Source organism: Schistocerca piceifrons, chromosome 5 (assembly GCF_021461385.2).
Source record: "Schistocerca piceifrons isolate TAMUIC-IGC-003096 chromosome 5, iqSchPice1.1, whole genome shotgun sequence".
In the NCBI taxonomy this organism is placed as follows: Eukaryota; Metazoa; Arthropoda; class Insecta; order Orthoptera; family Acrididae; genus Schistocerca; species Schistocerca piceifrons.
This window is the reverse complement of record NC_060142.1, coordinates 487,985,373-488,008,146: the sequence shown is the minus strand read 5'-3', so window position 1 is coordinate 488,008,146 and position 22,774 is coordinate 487,985,373. Positions and strand designations below refer to the sequence as shown.

General features: G+C 38.3%; 1 protein-coding gene across 1 annotated transcript in view; it reads right to left on the bottom strand.

The window, feature by feature from the left end:
• Positions 1–22,774, bottom strand: part of LOC124798507 (fatty acid synthase-like) — a 379,784-nt gene that overhangs the window by 56,120 nt on the left and 300,890 nt on the right. The window contains exons 29-31 of the mRNA XM_047261946.1: positions 2,523–2,659; positions 2,191–2,444; positions 1,534–1,843 (exon numbers count right to left, since the gene is read on the bottom strand). Coding sequence (XP_047117902.1) covers positions 1,534–1,843; positions 2,191–2,444; positions 2,523–2,659 — 701 coding nt within the window. The remainder of the gene's footprint in view (positions 1–1,533; positions 1,844–2,190; positions 2,445–2,522; positions 2,660–22,774) is intronic.

Here is a 22,774-nt window from a genome sequence, read left to right as displayed (position 1 = left end):
GTGGGTGGTGGTAGAAGGACGTATGGGACAGGTCTTGCATCTAGGTCTATTACAGGGGTATGAGCCATGGGGTAAGGGATTGGGAGCAGGGGTTGTGTAAGGATGGATGAGTATATTCTGTAGGTTTGGTGGACGGCAGAATACCACTGTAGGTGGGTCAGAAAGATAGTGGGCAGGACATCTCTCATTTCAGGGCAGGACGAGAGGTAATCAAAACCCTGGCAGAGAATGTAATTCAGTTGCTCCAGGCCCTTATGGTACTGAGTTATAAGGGGAATGCTCCTCTGCGGCTGGACTGTGGGGCATTGGGAGGTTGTGGGGGACTGGAAGGATAAGGCTTGTGAGATTTGTTTTTGTACAAGGTTGGGAGGATAATTACAGTCAGTGAAGGCTTCAGTTAGACCCTCAGTATATTTTGAGATGGACTGCTCATCACAGCAGATGTGATGACCATGGGTGGCTAGGCTGTACGGAAGGGACTTCTTGGTATGGAATGGGTGGCAGCTGTCGAAGTGGAGGTATTGCTGGTGGTTAGTAGGTTTGATATGGACAGAGGCACTGATGTAGCCATCTCTGCAGTGGAGGTGAACAGCTAGGAAGGCAGCTTGTTGGGTTGAGTAGAACCAGGTGAAGCAAATAGGGGAGAAGTTGTTGAGGTTCTGCAAGAATGAGGATAGTGTGTCCTCACTTCAATCCAGATAGCAAAGAAGCCATACCTTCAAAATCAATAAAGATGAGAGACAATAAATGGTTTTCATCAAGAGGTTCAAACCAGCAATGTGTGGAAGAGGGTAACCTTCTTACACAGCTCAAGACTTCATTTTCTGAGGAGGAAGCTGACAAACCAAGAGACAGGTCCACGGTGCAGGTGACAACAGGCATGGAACCCAACACTTCAGCCACTGGACAGAGCAGCGTACATCTGCACCCACTGTTTGCATGAGGACCAGCCGTCAAGTAACGTGGAAGCTCCCTCACATGCTGGTTGCACCTGACTTTTTAAAAAACAAGGGGAGTGGCTGATGTGATGACATCATCCGGCTGATGCACCACAACAAGTGAATAGTGTTCTCTTTGGAGTGTGAAAGGATCATCTTTGCTGCTGTCAGCATAGTAACTCATATTTTTTCTGTTATGTTTGTTCTTTGGAGATATTTGAAGTAACCCTTCATATTCTTTCTTAACAGATGCATATATGGTGAGTTCCCAAAGTGCTAAGGGTCACTTTACATGACCACAGCTAATTCCTTCTTCCCATTTTTTCCCATATGAGTCTGGTACAGCTGGTCAGGGCTGCAGCACCTTATATAAGATTACAAAAGAAGGCCTTTCTCAAAGATTTTTTTCTCCACCTGATTGTAACAGTAAGTGCCTGTAAGTTCAGATTATCATGCAGTTTGAGAAGAAAACATTACATTTGTACTGACCATACATCCAGACCACTAAGAAATGAGGCTGCTAAAATATAGGTATGTCTAATCTTTTTAATATAAGTTTAAATTAATTTTACACAAAAATTTACTACAAACTTGCCTCTATTTTTCGATATGTCAGATGTAATGTTGGTAACGCTTAGAATGGGATCCTTATTTGACAGCAGTATGCTATCTAGTTGCTGCACAAATTGTTTAAAATCAAAAATGCTTTCATTTTGTTGGGACCAATTTATTGATAGGCCCTTGAGACCCATTTTTTGTCTTGCTGAGCAAGTGTTGTCTCCTCCATCACAGGATAGGCATATAAACAGTAACTCTGGATAACAGTGGGAGGCAACATCAATGTTATTAAGAATTTGTGCTGATATGTTCCCTGCATCAGTTAACCTTGAACTTTCTGCCTGATCCTGGAAAAGTATGAACAACTGATTATTGATTATGAAAAAATATTGTCATCATCAAATAATTATGCAAAACATGTTGCAAAATCAAGAGAATATAATTAATTTGATCTTTTTTTAAAAAATTAAAAAATGCCAATAATTCTGGTGCTCTAAAGTGCTAACAAATTGATAGAAATTGTGACATAATAGTGTATTACTAGTAACTGGACCAATTCTGAAGAACTAATTCATTTCATGTGAAGTGTATCTTCACAGCAAACACCTTGGCATCTTACAAGAAAGTAAGGTCTCTAAAAGCAGCAATGCATGGTCAAAAAAAGCCAGTAAAATTAATTTAAACATCCACTTACCAGTGGTAACAAAAATGTGGCTGACAAGGTCCCTTTGCTGCTCGCTAGTTTCAGGAGAGACATGGCACCATTTGGTGTAGTAGCCTTGGTGGATGACTCTAATACTATATCTGAATTAAAATACTTTTTAAATAAATTAAGTCTTCGGGTTACATAGTTGTTCCCTTTCTCTGTCTGATGAGCAATGACGATTTTCTTTGCTCCGTGTTTCACAAGCCATTGTGTCAGGCTGAGCCATTCTTCATTTTTGCCACCTACAATTGACGCAATACTTGCTGTAACAAACTTTCATTTCTTATGCGTATTGACAAATTTATTTAGTGGCCACTCACCTATTATTAAGTAAGAACTATCAGATTCACAGTTAAATCTAACCTCCAAATTGTTGTTTACTACTGCTAGAGATTTTTTTTGTGGAGAATCTGATTTCAGGAGCACCTTTTGATAACTGTTCTTTGCAAACAGGAATCTGGAAAGAGTTTCCATACAAGAAGTTAACAAAAGTAAAATAATACCTAAGTTTATTGTCACAATGGAAGATTCACTCATGAAAACTAAAAACAAATATGAGGCAGAATTGTCGCCAAATACTTTCAGGAGGTGAAATGTATAGTACTGCCAACACTTGTCTCTGAGTCAACCTGGGATCTAAATGAACTGCCCTTCCTCTTTAACATTTAGCAACAATCGCTCTCTCTACCTGAGGAAGGAACAAATTATTCCCAAAGCTAAGACAGTGTATTAAAGTTTATGTGCATTTCTTGGCAATACTATAGCATTTCACATCATGAAGACGAGTACTTACCAGAAATTCTGTCTCATAATTTTTTTATAAGTAAGTTTACACATTATACTTCAGCATTATCATTATCATTATAAAGAAGGGCAAGAGGCCAAATTTTGGACAGATCACTGCTTACCAAATAGGGGAGGTACTAAACATTGAATGCAGAAAATTGATTACCTTTATAGAAAGATCTGGTTTGAAACTAACAAACATAAGCCACAGCCCAAAGAAATCATGTAGTGACACATATACCAAGTGTTTTTTTACCTTACATTAAAGGGAATCCTTTGGAGCAAAATGATGGGTGTTTCACTAATAAACATCCTGTTAATGGATTTTCATTCTTTTTAGGATCTTAATTGTGATAAAATTAATCTCGCTTCCCTTGATTATGAACGGTATGTTTTGTTAAAATTTAACTGCCTAGTTTACTTCTCCCCAAAGCCTACAGCCTTCTTACGTTTTGTACTACAGTTTAGCTAACACTCCAACACTGGTCAAAACCTCCTCACACCTTCCATTGGCCTTCAAATTTATTTATTTATTTTTTTTACTTTAATTGGCAGGGTTGATAACATCTTTGAACATGCTTCCCTAGTTAATGATTCATACAATTGAAGCACACCAGCTCAAATTGCTGAAATTGAATAAGAATGATCTTAAAATGTAGACGTGTCTGTTCTACCACTCATCAGCATCATTTATGCATAAATCTCTGTATCTGCCTAAAATTAAATAAAATGACCATATGGTTTTATTGGTCAAGAGAACCCATCTAGGGTTACTGGCTCCCTGGTCCAAGTCTTTCTATTTGACGCCACTTTAGTGACTTGCATGTCAATTATGATGAGATGAAATGATGAGACCAACACAAACACCCAGTCCCAAAGTGAAGAAGATTTTCAATCCAGCAAGGAATCTAACTCAGGACCTCACAATCTACAGGCAGCAATGTTAACCATAGACCATGCACTGCATAAAATAAATGTTTTAAGGTTAACATATCTGTAAACTGCAGAAGCACAAGTAACTGTGAAATAGTTCTGTGTAACAGACAATTATGACCAGCAGGATCATAAAAGCCATATGTGGTTTATTTACAGCAAAAAACTAAAGGTTTACTTGAAAAAATACCTTTTAGTACAAACAGTTCTTGCAGTCATATTTCCCAAAACAGAAAGTGATATTCTGTCATAAGATCTTTGCTTATTTGTCACCAAAGTGCAGATGTGAAGTCTCAGTGTGGTGACTGAAACACACCGGAATAGAACAGTATGCACACTTGGCAAGGACAACATTTGGAGATGCTGAATCATTTTCCACGTATCTTAACTGAAGTAGCCCAGTGTCAAAAGAAAAAGTGATCACAATATTGAAACATTTGCCATAAATTGTTCCTTTCTGTTATCATTCCATCACTTTATTGAAACTTTGTATTTGCACTTTGATGATGAAAAAGGGAAGAATATATACACAGTAACTTATACTTTGAGAAATATGACTTTGGAAGTACCGCATCCATCCACAAACTGCGAACATTGCCCTTTTATGGCGGCCTGTATATACCAATGATACAGAAAGACATAATATGGTCCAACAACATTCGGGGGGTATCAGATGAAAAAGCAGATTAACATATGGTTCCTGAAGAGGGGCACTGGAATGTTAGATTTGTTATTAGGGTAGAAGATTCGAGAGTTTGAAAAGAGAAATGGATAGTTTTGAGGTAGATATAGAGGGAATTAATGAATAAGATTGCTGGTCAAGTGATTACAGGTTTATGAACACAGTATCAGAAGGGGTAGTGCAGAAGTAGAACTAAAGATGAACAAGAATTTAAGAGTGTGATTAGCTACTGTTAATAGCATACAGAACATGTTAGACACAAAAACAAAATCCACTACAGCAGTATAGGCCTATTAAAGTGGTGGATGAATAAGACATTAAAGGAAAATATGATGTGACAAAGGTTTATGACAATCTGCTCAGTAGACTGTTGATCCACCTTTGAAATTCAATACAGTGGCAATTTTGCAGGGCATGTGTGGTATGACCAACCACAATGGCTGCCAAAACTTGGTAATAAATTCCCTGAGAATTCCACATGTGAGGAGAAAGATGGTGTCAAGAAGTCAGCTGGCATATGATAATTTATACAGCACATTAATCACAGATTAGCATGTACATTCCACTACTAAGAATTTAACAGTGGCAACATATTTCAGTACACTTCCATCATCAATCCTGGTACCATAGTCACTATATGTATTATATGAGCACACAAACAATTTATACAGTTCTTGCAAACAGACAATCATTGAACATTACTGCAGACAACTTGGATCTCTTCATGCTTAACATCTTTTCCAACAACAATGCCATCTTCCAGCTAGATAACTGTTCTCATGATCTGGCCAGAAACATCCTACAATGGCTTAGGAGCATGATTGAGTAACGTTGCCTTTGGGTGTGTGCACAAACTGTTAAATGGCTTGTCTGCACAATGGTCTGGTTGTACACAACTGCCTTGAGCCCTATATTAATTCAATAAATAATATGACAGCTTGTGAAGAGTCAATCAATAATTTAAAGCACATTTGACTACAAAAACATCAAGTAATCTGGTCATGGTAGATCTCCACAATGATGAATCCAAACACAAGTCCAAATCCCACTTCAGTTTTATTTCTGTTAGAAGAGATTCCCTCATCTGGTGACCACATAGAGGTGAATGTTCATTATTAACCCTTTAACTGCTCTGGATGTGTTAATTCACTTGCCTTTGTAACTGTCCCTGAGTGCTCTGAATGTGTTTACGCGCGCCACCAGTCCTTCCACCTGGTACTCTGAATGTGTCTACATATAGAAATGTTCACAGTACCAGGTAGAAGGATTGGTGGCGTGCATAAACACATTCAGAGTACACAGGGGCAGATATAAAGACGCACACGTTAACATGTCCAGAGCAGTTAAAGGATTAACAAATGATTTTTTGTAAAGCAGTGCTAGCAAACAATTCGTACACATACAGTGTTCCAGTTTTGCAAAAACATGCTATTGTTAATCAATTCCCCACAGTTATCAGGTTCACACAGACTAATATGAAGGTCAGCAACATTTGTTCAAGCTAACTCAGTGAATAAAGCCATCTTCACAATAGCAAACTGTTGCACCACGCTTGAATAAGTCCAAATTGCCAACCACATTATCACATGCTAACCCTAGCAGTTTACAGGTTGCACAGTTCTTACTCCCACCATAGACACCAACAGAAGACCATGACTGCTTGAGTCATATCAGCATTTAAATCCTAGACCACCAACTGAAAGTAGTTGATTTTTAAACAAAGTTTACATTAAATGCATGAGACTGATCTCTATGCTACTTATGCATATCATTATTATACCCGCGTAGCAGATTAATTCTACATCCAGATGAAACTGTACTTTATATACTACTTATCACACAATGAATCATAACTGCATGGAACTAGTCAAATTTGCAGTTTAATTCTTTATGCACAAAGGCTACTGCTGTAATCAATGACAACTGCATAACATTATTTTGCTACAATCCTTACTGATACATTTAAACAATAAAGATAAATTATATAGATGTTAAAGCAGAGGCTAAATCTTTGAATGTAATTATACCAGAATCTTTGCCTTGATACAACCTTTATATTATGATATGTGCGTAAAGTGCACACAGTGTGACATCGGCAGTTTATTCCTTGGAACTTATGAAGTAACAGTTCCATTATTATTTGAGAGTTCGGTTATTTATCTGTTTACAGAGTTGAATGTTTTACCTTGAATTTCGTGCTGCAATTACAAAAATAAATAATTACAGCTTCATGGAGCTTATTGCTTCATCTGTATGTGGAATAAGACTAAGCAAGATTGCTATAGCCTCTTACCCTTTTCATACCCTTTTAAAACTGATTCTTTTACTGTACCATCCAGCATCAAATTCTACTACTCTATCCCTTATTACATTGCTAGAATCATATTTGCACAAGAAATCAGTGTCCAATCTAACAGTCATTGGCAGGTTTCAGATTATAATCAATTTATATTAAAACAATGACCATTGATCTCAAATCCCAACAAGATTTCTTTATTGGTGGACTTGCTACAAGACCCTGTTGCTGCTCTAATCTTTACACTAGTTTCAGGCAGTCCTGTCAGTTCATTGCTTCTAATCTGCTGTCAGAAGGATTCAGACACATTTGAAATACATGAACCTGAATCCAAAAATGGCATCTCTTCCATGTCTCCCACCTTAATACATTTATTCCCCCATGTTCTATTTCTTTATCTTCTCTAAATAATTTGTTAAATCCATCCACAATATATTGTTCTCCTCCTAATTCTTCCAATTTTCTGGCTACTTTGAACCTTAATTTATACCACTTCTCTGGTAGCAAAGCTTTCTGAACTTAAGCATAAGATATCCAATCATTAATATTATGCTCATTCTCCTCTTTTCCCAACCCATTGTAATTAACATTCCAGTCTGAAGACTGGTTTGATGCAGCTCTCCATGCTACTCTATCCTGTGCAAGCCTCTTCAGCCCTGAATAAATATTGCAGACTACATCCCCCTTAATTTGCTTGCTACATTCATCTCTTGCTCTCCCTCTATGATTTTTATTTCCCACACTATCTTTCAGTACTAAATTGGTGGATAATGTCTCAGAACATCCCGTATCAACTGATACCCTCTTCTAGTCAGGTTGTCCCACAAATTTATTTTCTCCCCAATTCTATTCAGTACCTCCTCATTAGTTACGTGTTCTACACATCTGATCTTCATTGATAGCACATGTCAAATGCTTTTATTCTCTTCTTATCTAAATTGTTTACCATCCATGTTTAACTTCCATACATGGCTACATTCCATACAAATACTGTCACAAAATTCTTCCCAACCCCTAAATCTATACTCAATGTTAACAAATTTCTCTTCTTCAGAAATGCTTTCTTGCCCTTGCAGTCTACATTTTGTATCATCTCTTTTTTGTCCATCATCAGTTATTTTGCTGCCCAGAAAGCAAGCTCATCTACTCCTTTGAGTTGACATCCCCATCCAGAATCAAATGGTCATCTTTCCAGAAAACATGACTTTCAGTTTCCTCACAGGGCAACCAACAATAGCACCACCCTCCTTACTCCCACTCACTCCTGCTTCATTAACCAATTCATTGTCTCATACAATTTCATGAACATCTGTTGGTTCATTCCTACACTCAGCCAACATTTCACCATTTGTAACATCACTGCTACAAACATTCAAATTAACACCCACTCCACTTTGAATAGGCTCAATCTCATTACTTGCATAAATTTTCTCTTTGCTAAATAATGCACTTGTATCTTCCTCTTGCTTACAACAGTCTTAAATGCTATTTATAGTTTTGCCATCTGCATCTACATTGTCTATTGTTTTTTCCCCTGACAAGACTAATGGGTCTGGTTCCAATGTTTCAAAATTTTTTATTGAGCATAAACCCACATTGCCTCCACCATTTATTGGCTGAGCCCCTTCATTTCTATCGAATGTTTCCTCAGCATGTCCAGCTTGTCCAAGATGGCGACGCATATAGATGTGGTAGTAAATTGGTCCATAAATTGCGAGTATTTAGCGTCAATAAGGTGCAAGTTATGCGACAAAATCGTATCAAGTGGCATTAGAATTTGTTCAGTGTTGCATATTTGGTATCATTCGCAGTGCTTCGCCAAAATAAATCAAGAAAACATCTCGTGTACGTGTGGAACAAAGTGTAACGGACGTCTGGCAGCGAGTGAAATGTGCCGCGCAAATCGTGAAATCATAGTACTCGAATCACTGCAGAAAGAACTGAAAGCCACAAGAGAACATACTCTGTTGTTGGAAAACATTATTAAAAGTGTATCTGACCCATCACATAAAGAACTCGGTCAACTGCAAGAGTACAGTGAACCAAAGAAATGTGCAAAACCTAAATTTGTTTCCAGTGCGTTAAAAGTTCCGTTAAGAAATCGATTTCAACATCTTATTACAGATTGTGAACTTAAAAATGTTGAAACAAGCAACTCACACCAAGACTACGAATCGGAATCGGCGGACAGGAAATTTACAAAGCGCAATAAGTCAGTAAAACGTAACTGTCTCGATGTTGCAAACAAAGTGACTCCTAAAAACTTTAGTAGGCCTACAGTTTTGCTTGCTGACAGCCACGGAAGAGGAATTGCAGGAATTCTTCGTTTCCAGCAGGATCTCAATGTGACAAGTGTTGTGAAACCTGGAGCAGGCCTAAAAGAAGTTTTGAAAAACTATAAAAACAATAATAGCGTGACACAAAGTGAATGCATTGTAATATTGGGCGGTGCAAACGACGTATAGAATGAACTAATAGTAGCAAACAGAGTGCTAAGAGATGTGCTACGTACAACAGAGGATCAAAAAGTTATTGTTGTAGGCATTCCACACAGACATGACCTTACTGAATCTTCTTGTGTGAACAGAGAAATCCAAAAAGCAAACAGGATGTATGAAAGGATCTGCAAGACCACTTCAAACGCTTTTTTCCTCAGTATTGACGATCTTGAAAGACAGCACTTCACAACACATGGTATGCATTTAAATAAATGGGGCAAATCGCTGCTCAGTCAAAAGACCAAAATGGTAGTGGATATTGTTTCTCCTATATGTAACAAAAGTGATCCTATTCCACTACCACTGGTAAAGGACGCCTGCAAAGTATCTTCCCTGCCATGTACTCCAGTTGCAGCAGTAACACAACATCAGGTATCACTGATTACAAAAGAATGTGCTGGGAGAGAGGAAGCTGTAACTACAGTTACAACAGGTAGAACACCTCATTCAGGAACTAAGATAACAGAAACAGCAAAAGTGGCAGCATATTCAGCAACAAGTGTACCAACAGGTGATCCAGCTGTCCATTCTGCAGCAACATTTGAACTACCTACAGTGGGAACACAGCCACTTAGATCATGCCATGAACAAGAAGATGCAAAGAGACCTCCAAGAGTAGAAGCAGTATCAAGTGTAGCGGGCAAACGGAAAACTGTACCTCCATTACGTCTAAATGATTTTTTAGTAGAAGGCAGCAAGGGGAAGAAGCCCATAAGATAAATAGTGCCAGAGATATAATAGCCTCTCAGCAAAATAGTGCATCTGTAAAGAAAGACAGGTTTGATTTTATAATCTGTTATCTTAACATTGAAGGAGTAAGGGATAAAGAATTTATTGTCAATGACTTTGGATTAGAAAATAGGTTTGATATCTTTTGTTTAAGTGAACACTGGGCTAGTGAGAGTGAACTTACATTTATTAAATTTGATGATTATATTCTAGCCAGTAGCTACTGCAGAAAATTGCATTTAAGAGGTGGTGTGGTAATATATGTTAACAAGTCATTTAGCGGTACATTCAATAGATTAGATCTAGATTTTCTGTGTGGTGAACAGAACTTTGAAGCTGCTGGTATAGTAATAGACAGTTTTAAGTTAGTTGTAATTTCCCTGTACAGGTCACCTAAGGGTATAACCAATGTATTTTTAGAAAAACTGGACCTGCTGTTACATGTACTTACAGATACTAGATGGATACATTATGATATTGTGATAGGTGGAGATGTGAATGCTGAATTCGATGTCACAACACAAAAACGTACTGTCACTGAACTCCAAAACCTACTAAAACAGTGCAACTTACATTCAGTCAATAACAAACCTACAAGAGAACATGCATGTCTTGACAATATTTTTGTAAATTTTAAAACAACAGAAGAATCATGTTTTGTGACAGTATTTCCGTATTCTGATCATGATTCAGTATCTTTAAATTATACAAGTAGGTTCCCTCTTGATAAGAGTTATGTAAATAAGTTTGTCCCAGAAGTTGTGGTCACTAGACCAGTCACAGATGAGAAAATTGACAGGTTTCGTACGTCCCTTTCTAACAGAGATTGGTTTGGCCTGTGTTATGATGAGACACATTATACTCTAAGCAATTATCTGCCAGCAAAGGTACTATTTGATAGGTTTCTCAAAGCATTTTTTGGACACTTTAATGACTGCATACCAATAAAGAAATGCAAAGTAACTGACAGAGTCCTAAAAGCAAAAGTTCCAAATAGACAAAATACATGGTACACAAAACAGCTGTCTACTATGAAAAATCAAGTTATGTTGTTGTACAATATTTATAAAAATCTGAAAACCAACCATGCTAAACTAGCCTATGTTAGATCTAGGAATGAGTACAAAAAAGCAATTGTGGAAGCCAAACAAGCACACAATCTCAGAAGTATTGAGAAATCCACCAATAAGTGCAAAGCAGCATGGACTCTAATAAATAGTGTCGCCAAAGATAAAAGAAGTGACAAAATTAGTATCTCTCCCCAGGAATTTAATGACTTTTTTATTAAATCAGTTGAGGAAGTAGGAAGTGCTATAATTAAACCTGAAATCAGCTCATCACAGTTACTGTCAAAAAATATTGCTAGGTCATCAAAAAACACAAGTATCTTCAATTTTTCTGAGGTCTCACCTGGTTTTGTGTTAAGAATAGTGAAGCAGTTAAAATCATCAGACAGTGTAGACATATATGACCTGTCTTGTAACATGCTTAAGAAAGTAATAGACTGTATAGTGTACCCCCTAACATATTGTATAAACAAGTGTATACTGGAGGGTTTTTTCCCTGATGAGCTTAAACTGTCTAGGGTAGTTCCAGTACATAAAAAAGGAGATAAAAATTCTGTCTCTAGTTACAGGCCAATATCCATAGTCCCAGTTTTCTCAAAAGTTCTAGAATGCATAATTTACCAACAATTATCTGTTTACTTTGATAACATAGGATTAATAAGTGGATCACAGTATGGCTTTAGGAAAAACCTGTCAACCATTGATGCCATAGACAATGTTGTTAAATACATCCATCAAGTATTTGAAGATAAATGCTTTGCCCAGATGACTTTTTGTGACCTAAGCAAAGCCTTTGACTGTGTAGAACATACACTGCTACTCGAAAAAATGGACTTTTACGGTGTTAAAGGTAACAGCCTTAAGCTATTAAGATCATATTTACAAAACCGTAAGCAATCCGTCTGTGTTGGGAAAGAAATGTCCAGTATAGAACAAGTTGAGGTAGGTGTTCCGCAGGGATCCGTGCTGGTCCCTTTCCTTTTCCTAATAATGATAAATGACCTGCCATCATTTATCAAATCCAGAACAGTACTCTATGCTGATGATACAACATTTCTGAACAGCAGTAATGATCTTAATAGCCTTAAAACATGTGTTACAGAGACAATTGAGCAAGCTTCACTCTGGTTTAAAGCAAGTGGGTTCTTGCTTAATGAAAGCAAAACCCAGCAGATGGTATTTAGTTTAAAAGACGAGTTTCCATCAGATGATCCTAGTTGTGTCAAATTTTTGGGGGTATATTTGGATGATAAACTTTCTTGGAATCCACATATTAAGTATATTAGCTGTAAATTGTCTAGGGTAATCTATTTGTTAAGGCGATTAATGCACTGTGTACCTAAAAATTATGTTAGAGTATCTTACTACTCATTTTTCCAAAGCATCATATCCTATGGCATTATTTTATGGGGAAACTCCACTTGTGTGCATGATATACTACTGCTGCAAAAGAAAGCTATTAGGATAATTACAGGCTCACCATACAAGGCTCATTGTAAACCTTTGTTTATTCAACAAAAAATCATGACAGTAATAAACCTATATATTTATTATGTTTTAATCTACACAAAAAGAACTTACCTAAAGTAAAACGCAGGGCAAATATACATTGTTACAGCACTAGGACAAACAGCTCTATCTATATGCCCTACCACAGACTGTCAAAATCAGTCAACAGTTATGAACTTATGGGCCACAAATTATTTAACAAACTTCCACAAGGTATACAAAATTTACCAGAGCAACAATACAAACAAACACTTTATGACTGGTTAGTTGTAAACCCATTCTACAATGTAAAGGATTTCATGACCTGTGATATTAAACTGTAAAGTTTTTAACAATTCTGTCCTTCTATAGCATGTACTGTACTGTATTGTATTATATGTATGACTTTGTCTATTGCTGTAATGGCTTAAAGGCAATAAAATTATTATTATTATTATTATTATTACTGGATTGATCTTTAAATCTGGTTTTATTCCAATGATTATGTTGCTCTCTTTTATTCCAAATCCTATATTTCTTATGCCCCCCCCCCCCCCCAACCCCAAGAAAAAAACCTGTTATTTCCTATAATAGCATCCATATACTCGTTTCTGCACCCTCCCTATGGTACTCACTTTTTTGTTGCATGGTCCTTTTCATTGAGTTGTCACCAGCCTTCCTGCAGACCTCTAGTGAGGCCTCAGTTTTCTGTCTGTCTGTTCTCGAAATTAGCATTTGGTGCTCTCATCTGCCTTGCCCTCTATCTGTCTTTATCCCTTCTTTGCTCAAAACTGTCCCTTCTTCCTCCAAAATTTCTGTTCTCTCCAGTAGTCTATTCCTCCAGTCCCTGTCTCGATTTGCTCTCACCTCTCCATCTATTCCCATTGCTTCCCTTAGATTTATTACAGTTTCCCTTGTCCTGATTTCCATCACTGTGTTCAACATACTTTGGCCTGTAACAGAAAGCCCTTTCCATATTTTCAATAAAGATAAGAAATTCTTCCCTAGAATCAGTTGGACTGTGAATTAGTTCCCATTGTGGATTAGGCAATTTTCTCTTCAAATTTGAAACCTCTGTCAACACATTTAGAGGCCAACCAAATGAATCAATTCATTTAATTCCTTTACACAGAACCCCGTCATATTTTCCTTCCCACTTTTGTATTCTGGCCTAAATAAAAAAAAAATCATTTTATAGTCTCAACTGCTTAGCTTGTGCCCAGTACTTATTTAGAAACATTGTCTTGAAATCTACAAATTACTCAGCATGCTGATTAGCCCAGGTTTGGGCTGCTCCTTCTAACTGCGTTTTTATAAATTTTACTTAAGCACTCTCTATCGTACCAGGTACAAAACTGTCTTTGCAAGCAGTCAGGAAATTTACTGCTTGATATTTGTCCTCCCCACTACATCACCTGGTCTCTTCCCAATTAAGAATTATGGAGCATTGTGGGTAGAATGTCTGGAGCATTGTGGGCAGGGCCCTCCAGCCAGTCAGGATTTTGACAATCTAAAATGCCAATTGGACATAATTTGGGACAATATCCCTCAGAAGGACATCCAAAAACTCTATCAATCAATTCCAAGTGAAATAACTGCTTGCATAAGGGCCAGAGGTGGACCAATGGATTATTCACTTGCTCAATTTGTGAAGCTCTTTCCCTTAAATATATCACCTAATTTTTCTGAAATTGTAATCATTTGTACATGCACATCACATCTACAATTTCTGTCCAATTTGGACAATTCCTTTGTGGTGCATAGTTCTTATGGTCTTAGAGTGTATATTCAAGATAACACCATTGACATGATTTCCATATACAAACAGCTGCTACGTCCTGCAAAGGGACACAGACAGGGAACTGAATTCCAAAAACTGTTGTGGCAAAAGAAGTGCTCAGGTTGATGCTCTGACTTAACAGAGTATCTTGTTGCTGAAAATTCATTTCACTCTGATAAGTTTTTTTGCATGCAAGTCAGTTTCTGGATATACTGCTGCAGGGGTCTTGCAATACAGATCCCTTCCTAGAATGTAATAAACTGACGACAAATCTATGCTTGAGGAATGAGTTTAAAACTCTCACAGGTGCTGCTCCACTTCTGCAATTCATGATTAAAAATAATTTACAGAAGCCTTTTAGTGAAACAATGAAACCCCTGAAAGTTATAATTACCATACCAATGAGATCATCTGAGATGGAGCAATCTTTCTCTACCATGAAGAAAATAAAACATTTCTGCAAATTCTCTGCAAACATGTGCTCCCATTCACTAGGAAATCTTTACTTCTTTATAGGGAGAATGCCATTGTGAATGCAGGCTGTCACAGAGGAAAACTGTTGTTATGAGGTGGAGCCATATGCAAATTCTGACTACTGTATTTACTCGAATCTAAGTCGCACTTTTTTCCGGTTTTTGTAATCCAAAAAACCGCCTGCAGCTTAGAATCGAGTGCAAAGCAAGCAGAAGTTCTGAAAAATGTTGGTGGGTGCCGCCACAACTAACTTCTGCCGTCGAATATATGTAGCGCTACACAGGCATGCTTTGTAGGCACAAAAATAAATATTGGCACCAAATCCTCTGCGTCAGTAAATAAATTTTTTAAAAAATGGTGGAAGACGAGCTTTTTCCTCCGCCCCGAGTTTCGACCACTGCATTTTCATACATTATCCAATGAAGTAAATACAAATTCTGTATTGTTCATCTTCGAATGTAGCAGCATTTCAATGTACTACGAAAATCCGACTGGCAAAACTGTTTGGGATGTTTGTCAATATGGCCAACTCTACTTGTCAATATGGCCAACTCTACGTTCTGAATTTTTTCCTACCTGTGAGAAGAGATGGTTGCTAATAGGAACTTTGTGAATCACATGCAGTATTCTCTTCACCATAAGAATAATACAAATATAAACATTTTGCCATTATTGTTTCGTGTTTGCTGCTATCTCATTTAAATCCTGTCTACCTAATAAACTACAAAACTAGTGTGAGACAACAGCATAGGCGGAAGAATATACATTTCATGTCATGTTTGTATTCGTATTATTCTTATGCCTAATACTGATACAGTCAGAAATGAAGCACAGCAATTGACTAGATTTTTAAATCTAAGATGACTCTAATTTCTGTGCAGAATGTAATGTACTAAAGAGGCGTCTGCAAAGATCTTCAAACGGAGAAAAATTTTCGCTAAACTCTCGTTCAGAACACCTATCATATGCAGTCTATTATTTGATTCTTGTTGATCATTATCAAAGAAAGCAGCAGTGTAAGTAACAAGTAGCAGTCTCTTGCCAATGTTTCACTAATGAGACGATTCCTCTCCTTTTTTTTTTTTTTTCCTTCAATTGTAAGCGGCGGTAGTGCGCACAAAAGCAAGCCATACCACGAGCGGCGACAGACCATAAACACGCACTATCAGAATACGACAAACAATGCATGACACAGTACAGTAATGCATTTTCAGCTTAGAGTGATGTAAACACCTATAACAAAGAAAACAGCGCTTATCAGATCAAAGAAAAATAAGCAATCAATTCAAACCAGAGGAAGCACGTGAGAAAGGAAGGGTACCCGTATAAATACAGATGGAGCGCCTGATACATAGCAATGGCTACCTGGTAAAGCTTAACTGCTAAGATTATGACTCGAATCAAACTACTGTAGCTGTATCGTCATTCATTCGACCTAAATTGTGTCTCATATTACAATGGACCAACTTTGTTTCGATTTGGAGATGCGGCCTAAAACTTTCTCTCCCCTTGAATTTCGAGTCTCAAATTTCAGGTGCGGCTTAGATTCGGGAAAATTTTTTTTCCTTCATTTCGAGTCTCATTTTTCAGGTGCAGCTTAGATTCGAGGAAACACGGTATGCTTTCAAATTTCTGATGCAATACTGTTATTTATACATAACCTGACAAAAAAAGTGAAGCAACCAGAAGGGGAGGAAAGAATGAAATAAAATTTCATGGGCTCAAAGGGTATTTCATTGATTACAAAATGAAGTCTTACAAAGAATTTGACAATATGAGTCCACATACCAGTATGATTTTGGAAGCCCTTTGACCTGGATACATGCACATATTTAGTGGGGAAGGGTGCCATAAAACCACTGTATCATCTCCTGAGGCAAGCTGGCCCACAATTGCTGTAACTGATCCTTGACATACCGAATACTGGCACGGGGAAGGGGTTGACATCTGAGCTGGTCCTACACATGTCCCACTGAGCGCAGATCTGGGGAGCTTGCTGGCTCTGGGAGTACCTCAACATCATGCAAACAGTTCATAGAGACATGTGCAATAAGTTGATGGGCATTGTCCCAATGAAAAATGGCCCACAATACTGTCACATGAGAGGTAATGCATGAGGGTGCAGATTGTCTGTGACATACAATTGTGCCATCCAAGTTCCCTGAATCACTATGAGTTGTGACCTGAACTCATGCCTGATGGCTCCCCACACCTCGATGCCAGGAGTAATACCACTGTGGCTCTCCAAAACAGTGGAAGAATGTCACCTCTCCCTAGGTCACTAACATACTTGTTATGATGGTCATGTGGAGTAGCGCATTATTGCAATTCACTGCTGAATACAATGTGATGCCATTCATCAGCAGTCCATGCTTCCCAGTCACAGCACCACTCTAAATGCTGTTGTTTGTGTTGTGGTGTTAATGGCTTCCTAAGTATGGGAGAATCATTTCCTGATCTGGCTGCTGCTAATCTCTGACTTATGGTACAGAATGACACAGAAAGTTTCTGGGATTCCATTACTTGTTATTGGATGGCAGATTCAGATGTGAATGGGTTACAATGTGCTTGATGCACAATACTGTGATTCTCCATTGTGGTAGTCAAACAGAACCTTGACTACAAGTATGCTTGCCTCCATCCTACAATGCAGTCTATTTTTGGGCCACCGTCACTCCAGAATGCTCATCACATTTGGCAGGTCAAATGGAGATCTACAATGAGGCCCTTTCAGACTCGGATACTGATGTGGCTGTCTCTCATGAGTATGTGGTATCTTCATGTCCTTCACAGCAATCACTTAACATGTGACACTGTTCACAGCTCTACCATACCCAAACAGATCTGGTAACAATACTAAATGTAGCCTAAATAACACTTATTCTCTTTGGAGACCATTCTACTTGTCACAGAGAATTGCAGCTCTAGTAATTTACATAACCACTGATGGTAGGTATGTGAAAGAAGTTGCATTAATGTCTGACCACAGATTAGATTAGATTAGATTAATACTAGTTCCATGGATCATGAATACGATATTTCGTAATGATGTGGAACGAGTCGAATTTTCTAATACATGACATAATTAGGTTAAAGTAACAACATACTTAAGTTAATATAACAACTTTATTTTTTGTTTTTCTTTATTTTTTATTTTTATTTTTTTTATTTTTTAAATATTTTTTTTCTTAATTTATATCTAAAAATTCCTCTATGGAGTAGAAGGAGTTGTCATTCAGAAATTCTTTTAATTTCTTCTTAAATACTTGTTGGTTATCTGTCAGACTTTTGATACTATTTGGTAAGTGACCAAAGACTTTAGTGCCAGTATAATTCACCCCTTTCTGTGCCAAAGTTAGATTTAATCTTGAATAGTGAAGATCATCCTTTCTCCTAGTATTGTAGTTATGCACACTGCTATTAATTTTGAATTGGGTTTGGTTGTTAATAACAAATTTCATAAGAGAGTATATTTACTGAGAAGCTACTGTGAATATCCCTAGATCCTTAAATAAATGTCTGCAGGATGATCTTGGGTGGACTCCAGCTATTATTCTGATTACACACATTTGTGCAATAAATACTTTATTCCTCAGTGATGAATTCCCCCAAAATATGATGCCATATGAAAGCAATGAGTGAAAATAGGTGTAGTAAGCTAATTTACTAAGATGTTTATCACCAAAATTTGCAATGACCCTTATTGCATAAGTAGCTGAACTCAAACGTTTCAGCAGATCATCAATGTGTTTCTTCCAATTTAATCTCTCATCAATGGACACACCTAAAAATTTGGAATATTCTATCTTAGCTATATGCTTCTGATTAAGGTCTATATTTATTAATGGCGTCATACCATTCCCTGTACGGAACTGTATGTACTGTGTCTTATCAAAATTCAGTGAGAGTCCGTTTACAAGGAACCACTTAGTAATTTTCTGAAAGACAGTATTGACAATTTCATCAGTTAATTCTTGTTTGTCAGGTGTGGTTACTATACTTGTATCATCAGCAAAGAGAACTAACTTTGCCTCTTCATGAATATAGAATGGTAAGTCATTAATATATAATAAGAACAACAAAGGACCCAAGACTGACCCTCGAGGAACCCCATTCTTGATAGTTCCCCAGTTTGGGGAATGTGTTGATCTTTGCATGTTACGAGAACTACTTATTTCAACTTTCTGCACTCTTCCAGTTAGGTATGAATTAAACCATTTGTGCACTGTCCCACTCATGCCACAATACTTGAGCTTGTCTAGCAGAATTTCATGATTTACACAATCAAAAGCCTTTGAGAGATCACAAAAAATCCCAATGGGTGGTGTTCGGTTATTCAGATGATTCAAAATTTGACTGGTGAAAGCATATATGGCATTTTCTGTTGAAAAACCTTTCTGGAAACCAAACTGACATTTTGTTAGTACTTCATTTTTACAGATATGTGAAGCTACTCTTGAATACATTACTTTCTCAAAAATTTTGGATAAAGCTGTTAGAAGGGAGATTGGACGGTAATTGTTGACATTAGATCCATCCCCCTTTTTATGCAAAGCTATAACAATAGCATATTTCAGTCTATAAGGGAAATGCCCTGTTCCAGAGAGCTATTACACAGGTGGCTGAGAACCTTACTTATCTGTTGAGAACAAGCTTTTAGTATTTTGCTGGAAATGCCATCAATTCCATGTGAGTTTTTGCTTTTAAGCAAGTTTATTATTTTCCTAATTTCAGAGGGAGAAGTGGGTGAGATTTCAATTGTATCAAATTGCATAGGTATGGCCCCTTCCATTAACAGCCTAGCATCTTCTAATGAACACCTGGATCCTACTATATCCACAACATTTAGAAAATGATTATTAAAAATATTTTCAACTTCTGACTTTTTGTTCGTAAAGTTTTCATTCAATTTGATGGTAATACTGTCTGCCTCTGCTCTTGGTTGACCTGTTTCTCTTTTAATAATATTCCAAATTGTTTTAATTTTATTATCAGAGTTGCTGATTTCAGACATGATACACATACTCCTGGATTTTTTAATAAATTTTCTAAATATAACACAGTAGTTTTTATAATTTTTGATAGTTTCTGGGTCACTACTCTTTCTTGCTGTCAGATACATTTCCCTTTTCCGGTTACAAGATATTTTTATACCCTTAGTAAGCCATGGTTTGTTACAAGGTTTCTTATGAGTATATTTAACTATTTTCTTGGGGAAGCCGTTTTCAAATGCATTTACAAAAATGTCATGAAATAAATTATATTTTAAATTGGCATCAGGTTCACGGTACACCTCATCCCAGTCTAACTGCTGTAGGCTTTCCCTGAAATTTGCAATTGTTAAATCGTTGACTGAACATACTACTTTGGAGGACTGTTTAGTATTGCTGAATGGAGCTATGTCATATATTGTAACTAGCTGTGCACCATGATCAGAAAGACCATTCTCAACAGGCTGAGCATTTATCTGGTTAAACTTATCTTGGTCTATAAAGAAGTTATCTATCAGTGAGCTGCTATTCTTTACCATTCGAGTAGGAAAACCAATAATGGGTGTCAAATTGAAAGAACCGAGTAATACTTCAAGGTCATTTTTCCTATTACCCTCTTTCAGAGAATCTACATTGAAGTCCCCACAAATAATAATTTGCTTCCCCCTGTCTGACAGATAGCGCAACAAGGAGTCCAAATTTTTCAGAAATAGATGAAAATTTCCTGATGGGGACCTATATACAGTTACAATTATAAATGTGCCTTTATTTAATTTAAGCTCACAGGCACATGCTTCTATATGTTTCTCTACACAAAACTTTTTTGTTTCTATACTTTTTGCACAATGATAACTTTTGACATATATGGCAAATCCTCCTTTCTCCATATTTTCTCTCATTACATGTGCAGAGAGCTTATATCCACTTACATTTACCCTATCCATATCAGTAACAATGTGATGCTCAGATAGGCATAGTATATCTATTTCATTCTCAGCTTCTAAATCTTCTAAACAAACCAGAAGCTCATCTACTTTATTCTTTAAACTCCCAGTATTTTGATGAAATATACACTCCTGGAAATTGAAATAAGAACACCGTGAATTCATTGTCCCAGGAAGGGGAAACTTTATTGACACATTCCTGGGGTCAGATACATCACATGATCACACTGACAGAACCACAGGCACATAGACACAGGCAACAGAGCATGCACAATGTCGGCACTAGTACAGTGTATATCCACCTTTCGCAGCAATGCAGGCTGCTATTCTCCCATGGAGACGATCGTAGAGATGCTGGATGTAGTCCTGTGGAACGGCTTGCCATGCCATTTCCACCTGGCGCCTCAGTTGGACCAGCGTTCGTGCTGGACGTGCAGACCGCGTGAGACGACGCTTCATAAAGTCCCAAACATACTCAATGAGGGACAGATCCGGAGATGTTGCTGGCCAGGGTAGTTGACTTACACCTTGTAGAGCACGTTGGGCGGCACGGGATACATACGAACGTGCATTGTCCAGTTGGAACAGCAAGTTCCCTTGCCGGTCTAGGAATGGTAGAACGATGGGTTCGATGACGGTTTGGATGTACCGTGCACTATTCAGTGTCCCCTCGACGATCACCAGTGGTGTACGGCCAGTGTAGGAGATCACTCCCCACACCATGATGCCGGGTGTTGGCCCTGTGTGCCTCGGTCGTATGCAGTCCTGATTGTGGCGCTCACCTGCACAGTGCCAAACACGCATACGACCATCATTGGCACCAAGGCAGAAGCGACTCTCATCGCTGAAGACGACACGTCTCCATTCGTCCCTCCATTCACGCCTGTCGCGACACCACTGGAGGCGGGCTGCACGATGTTGGGGTGTGAGCAGAAGACGGCCTAACGGTGTGCGGGACCGTAGCCCAGCTTCATGGAGACGGTTGCGAATGGTCCTCGCCGATACCCCAGGAGCAACAGTGTCCCTAATTTGCTGGGAAGTGGCGGTGCGGTCCCCTACGGCACTGCGTAGGATCCTACGGTCTTGGCGTGCATCCGTACGTCGCTGCGGTCCGGTCCCAGGTCGACGGGCACGTGCACCTTCCGCCGACCACTGGCGACAACATCAATGTACTGTGGAGACCTCACGCCCCACGTGTTGAGCAATTCGGCGGTACGTCCACCCGGCCTCCCGCATGCCCACTATACGCCCTCGCTCAAAGTCTGTCAACTGCACATACGATTCACGTCCACGCTGTCGCGGCATGCTACCAGTGTTAAAGACTGCGATGGAGCTCCGTATGCCATGGCAAACTGGCTGACACTGATGGCGGCGGTGCACAAATGCTGCGCAGCTAGCGCCATTCGACGGCCAACACCGCGGTTCCTGGTGTGTCCGCTGTGCCGTGCGTGTGATCATTGCTTGTACAGCCCTCTCGCAGTGTCCGGAGCAAGTACGGTGGGTCTGACACACCTGTGTCAATGTGTTCTTTTTTCCATTTCCAGGAGTGTACTTACATTATTTTTAATTATACTTTTATGAGGACCTTTCCTTATTCTAACATTTGCAGTACTCTCCTGTCTGAGTTTCTCATTGTGCTTAGGCCTAGTTCCTATACCAGTGGTCACATGGTGTTCAGAGAGGCAGATTATGTCAACTGGGTTGGGTGACTTTAATTCATCAATGGAATTACCTAGGACTGAGATACAACTTGGTGCAGATAAAATTTCTGGTGATTGGTGAAAATTTATAATTGATAGCTGTGACTGGTGATCAAATGTGCTAGAATTGTGCTGTTTAATTTCTTTCCTAAACTGAAGATTTGTTTCAATCCTGACCTCTCGTAGAACTTGACATCTTTCTGT